This window comes from Scylla paramamosain, unplaced genomic scaffold, assembly GCF_035594125.1.
Source record: "Scylla paramamosain isolate STU-SP2022 unplaced genomic scaffold, ASM3559412v1 Contig18, whole genome shotgun sequence".
Lineage (NCBI taxonomy): Eukaryota > Metazoa > Arthropoda > Malacostraca > Decapoda > Portunidae > Scylla > Scylla paramamosain.
The window spans coordinates 677,501-682,500 of NW_026973683.1; the positions used below are offsets into that span (position 1 = coordinate 677,501).

The following is a 5,000-nucleotide window of genomic DNA, read 5'->3' on the forward strand; positions in this document are numbered from 1 at the left end:
TTTCCTCCTATATTTATTTCTCTTCTTCATATTTTCCATCAACTTCCAACGTTCCTAATAATATTCCTTATTTTTCCTTCCTTCCTTAATCCTTCCTGGTTTCCATTACTTCCATCATTCCTTCCATATTTTCCACCCCTGTATCTTCCCTTCAGTCATCTAAATACTCTCAACAACATATCCACCAATAACTCGAGTCGTGCCAATAAATTCATAACAAATACACGTACGATAAACAACTCATAATATTGTAACTTACCTTTCGTGTGTGTGTGAGCTGCCAGACGCACGATGACACCCGAAAAAAATAGAGAAAAACACACAAACTAACCAATTAATTAGCAAACACACAAACTCACCTGACCTTCAGTACAACAGGTGAGGGGAAGTTATTTAATTGGCTCATCTACTTCATTTTTACCCCGTTTTCTTTCGACGTTCGTTATATTTATCGTTATGTATTTTATTTTCATCATGTTCCGTTTTCTGTTTCTTTTTATATCCTGTTTGAATGAAGGTCAAATGAGAACCTGAAAGAAAACGGACTTTCCTTCACGCCATGCAAGAGAGAAAGAGACAGAAGAAACAGAGACAGAGACTGAAATAAATGAGAAAATAAATGAGAAGAAAAAGAAGAAAAGCATGAAAAAAAATAAGGTAGACCAACACACACACACACACACACACACACACACACACACACACACACACACACTCGTCAGTAGTACTCACCCCGGCAGCAGAAGCAGAATCTGAAGGAAGAGCCGCCTGTACCTGCCCTTCCTCCACCGTGGCTGCAGGTTCAGGGCCGGAGGCGTCAGGAGCGGTGCCACCTGCAGCTCTATCGGCCTCCGCTTGCCTCTCCGCCAGCTCCTCCGGCGTGAGGTCTTCATAGATGGCAATGGTCCCCGTGGCCGTCTTGATGCGGTGCTTGACGTCTGAAGTCTTGCGCCAAGTTATACTGGACTGCATCTTCGTTTCCAGCATGGGGTCAGGGTTGTGGCGGCCCATAAGCGTGGAGCCTAGCTTGGCCAGAAACCCTACGTGTGGAGAACAGGCGTGGTGGTGATAGTGATGGTGCTTGTAACTACTACTATGACTATAACAGGAGGTACAATAACAACAACGATGGTTATGAGAGAGAGAGAGAGAGAGAGAGAGAGAGAGAGAGAGAGAGAGAGAGAGAGAGAGAGAGAGAGAGAGAGAGAGAGAGAGAGAGAGAGAGAGAGAGACTAACTTTAGAAACGTGATCTGAAGTGTAATCCATGACAAATAGGTACTTAGTAATCAAATTGGGGATCTTTCCATGGACACGCTCTATGATTGACAATTTCCTGGAAGCCCGTTGTATCAGATGTACTCCTAGAAAATCTGCTCAGAGGCTGTGTGTGTGTGTGTGTGTGTGTGTGTGTGTGTGTGTGTGTGTGTGTGTGTGTGTGTGTGTGTGTGTGTATCTGAGCTCTTTTTTACGAAGCGGTGCCTATACGGGATCCATTCAATCATTTCCTAAGCAGATCAGATTTGTATCCCATTCAGAACGGCTTACTGAGACCGTCAATAGAATACCGATCTTCACCAAAAACTCTTATATATTCAGAAGTAGAAGCAGAAGTACACAAGGTGATGATAACGTAAGAGCTAAGGTGAATCGCTACAAAGACTACACGTGGCTGTCTCTTTCGAAACATACCTACCTAAAATATTGAGAGATATATGATTGCCTTAATCCCAACCATTGCTGAGTACCTGAACCATTACAGAAAGCCTGGTGTTACGAGATAATTGGTTTTAATTAGTGGGTGCTTACAACATTCACTCCCTGATAGACAGATTAAATGACTTATAATTTATTAGTCACAGGGAACAATACATTAATGGATATAATTCAAGTCATTTTGGTCCATTTTACTATAACTAGGATAAAAAATAACCATGCAACATTCCCAGAACAGATGGCCATGAAACACGCCAGGTACTCCCCGGAGACTTAGTGAAATGCGGCACGCTCCTACCGTAGACTTTTACTCAAACTGACACGAATGAAAACAACGAGACAGCTGATCAAGTGTTCCTCAGTACGCCTCGCCATTGCATAAAACTATATCCTTTAAGACTTACAGACGTATAGGCAGACAGAGAGACAAGTAGATAGACAGACGTGGGGGAATATAGAGTTGTGAATGTTTTATTAGTGGACTTATGAACCGTGAGGAAACGTGTCCTTATCTTCTGTTTGCTTTTGAAGGCTGAGTGACTGAGTATGGTTATAATGATATCGAAAATTAGATGGAAATGTTGGGTTTATGTAACATTCTCTCTCTCTCTCTCTCTCTCTCTCTCTCTCTCTCTCTCTCTCTCTCTCTCTCTCTCTCTCTCTCTCTCTCTCTCTCTCTCTCTCTCTCTCTCTCTCTCTCTCTCTCTCTCTCTCTCTCTCTCTCTCTCTCTCTCTCTCTCACACACACACACACACACACACACACACACACACACACACAAAGACACAAAGACACACACTCACACACACACACACACACACACAAAGACACAAAGACACACACACACACACACACACACACACACACACACACACAAAGACACAAAGAGACACACTCACACACACACACACACACACACTTACTCACTCACACACAATCTCCCTCAAAGAAAACGGTTATGATCGCAGATGGCAAGGCATGAAGGAGTAATTATACCGCACTAACTAACGGACTAACACGCTTGTCCCCTTCGTGACGTCAACTGGGGCAGGTGGTCGTGGAAGATAACACCTTATTTGTATCATCACTAATCAGGCAGCGTCAGTCAAGGTGCTCAGATTGGTGGCAGTGTGTCTAAGGTCTTCCCAAATCCGCGTTTACTGCCTGATCTGTTTGTAATTAACTGATTATTGTTATAGTGAAAGTGGTGGTGCTGGTGGTGGTGGTGGTAGTGTATGTGTGTTTGTGTGTGTATAAGGATTGAAGGTTAAGGTAAAAATAATGCTGGAAAAGGGAAAAAAAACATGGTAGTTGTGTTAGTTAATGATACTTTAGTGGTAATTGATAAGGTTTTGGTTATTATTTTTGTTTTTTTCATAATTAGTTGGTCGTGTTGTTGTTGTTTGTTGTTGTTGTGTGTATAAGGTAAAAAAAAATGCAGGAAAATGGAAAAAAAATTATAGTTGTATTAGTTTTATGAAGTGGTGATTAATGAAAAGTAAGAAAAGTCACGTTAGTTTTCTCTATATAAAAAAAATAGATAAAAAATGATAAAAAATAAAAAGAAAGGCTTATATTTGATGCCCTGACGGGAATATTCTTCACGGACGATGGTGTCACAAGGTAAGGTTGTAATGTAATGGCAGACCAGCAGTCACAGTTACTCAGCACAGTGCCACTTGGTAATGAAAATCTGGCCACTTGTTGTAAACCCTCAGACTGCCAAACTAAGTGAGTATTTTTAGTTTTTTCGTAAGTTTCAATTGTTTTTTTTGCATTTTTTGTAGCTTTTGGCCCGTTTCCCTTACACGCAGAGAGAGAGAGAGAGAGAGAGAGAGAGAGAGAGAGAGAGAGAGAGAGAGAGAGAGAGAGAGGTGGGGGAGGGAGAATGACGTAATCTTTATAAAAAAAAACATCGTGAACAGAAAATGGAATAGAAAAGTAGAATTTGAGGTATAACTTTCGCAAAATTTAATTTCGTACGTAAAAAATGAAAAAAAAAATCGTAATGAAATAAAGAATAAATTATTGAACGTGAAAACAGAGAGAGAGAGAGAGAGAGAGAGAGAGAGAGAGAGAGAGAGAGAGAGAGAGAGAGAGAGAGAGAATCATGAAATATATATAAAAAAGAAAGTTAATTTTTGAACGTAGAAAAAATAGGAAAAATAAGAAAAAAACAGCAAAAACATCTCTCTCTCTCTCTCTCTCTCTCTCTCTCTCTCTCTCTCTCTCTCTCTCTCTCTCTCTCTCTCTCTCTCTCTCTCTCTCTCTCTCTCTCTCTCTCTCTCTCTCTCTCTCTCTCTCTCTCTCTCTCTCTCTCTCTCTCTCTCTCTCTCTCACCGGTATTCTGCATGACATCTTTGGTGGAGACTCGGTGCGCCATGGTGGTGGCGGTGGTGGCGGTGGTGGTGGTGGTGGTGGTGGTGTGCCGGTGTCGGGGCGGCTCACAGGCTCAGCATCCGGGCCCTGTAGAAAATAAGGTCATTTTAGGTCACCATTGTTATTGATGTTCTTATTGTTATTGTTACTGCTGTTGTTATTGTTGCTATTGTTGTTGTTATTTATTTTTGTTCTTTATTTATTTTTTTCTTGTTTGCATGATATGTCTGTGTATTCATTTGTTGTTGTTGTTGTTGTTAGTAATAGCAGTAGTCGTAGTAATAGTAGTAGTCGTAATAGTGGTAGTAGTAGTAGCAGTAGCAGTAGTTGCAGTGGCAGCGGCAATAAGAGCAAAGGCGGCGACGGGAGCAGGAACACACTGGACGCTAGCCAAGACTCTCATCCCCCCCTTGCTTACCTGTCCTACCTCCCCCCAGCAGGTAATACCCCCCTTACCTGCCTGGAGGGAGAATGGGAGGACACGAGGGGGGGGAGTAAGGTCAGTAAGGTGTAAGTACTAATCAATTAACCATTTTTAGTTACCTAATCTCTAAAAAATACATTGAATTTTGATATATTTTTATTTATTTTTTTCCATTAACTACCTAATTGGCCTTTTAATGGTAATCAGTGGTGTCCTTGAGATATTGAATGACGGTATTAAAGAGGCGGTTACTGGTCGTATTATCAAACTATTTTATCAAGTGTGACAGCTTCCACTACAGCCTGTTAAGTGCGGGAGATGAGGTGGCGATGTGTTTATGAATCTAATGTGTCAGTGTGTGTGGTTAACTGCTTGTTTGTTGGCTTAGTAAACAGAGAGGGAGACTGACTAACTGGCTGACTGACTGGCTGACTGACTGACTGGCTGACTGACTGAGAGAGAGAGAGAGAGAGAGAAGTTAA

The 5,000-nt window shown here is 41.6% G+C and overlaps 1 protein-coding gene across 4 annotated transcripts in view; it reads right to left on the reverse strand.

Moving 5' to 3' along the window:
• LOC135097342 (obscurin-like) overlaps positions 1–5,000 on the reverse strand; it is a 130,126-nt gene that overhangs the window by 117,084 nt on the left and 8,042 nt on the right. For all 4 annotated transcript variants that reach the window (XM_063999139.1, XM_063999137.1, XM_063999138.1 and 1 more), the window contains exons 2-3: positions 4,056–4,181; positions 733–1,040 (exon numbers count right to left, since the gene is read on the reverse strand). In XM_063999139.1, coding sequence (XP_063855209.1) covers positions 733–1,040; positions 4,056–4,098 — 351 coding nt within the window. In that variant the 5' untranslated portion in view covers positions 4,099–4,181. The remainder of the gene's footprint in view (positions 1–732; positions 1,041–4,055; positions 4,182–5,000) is intronic.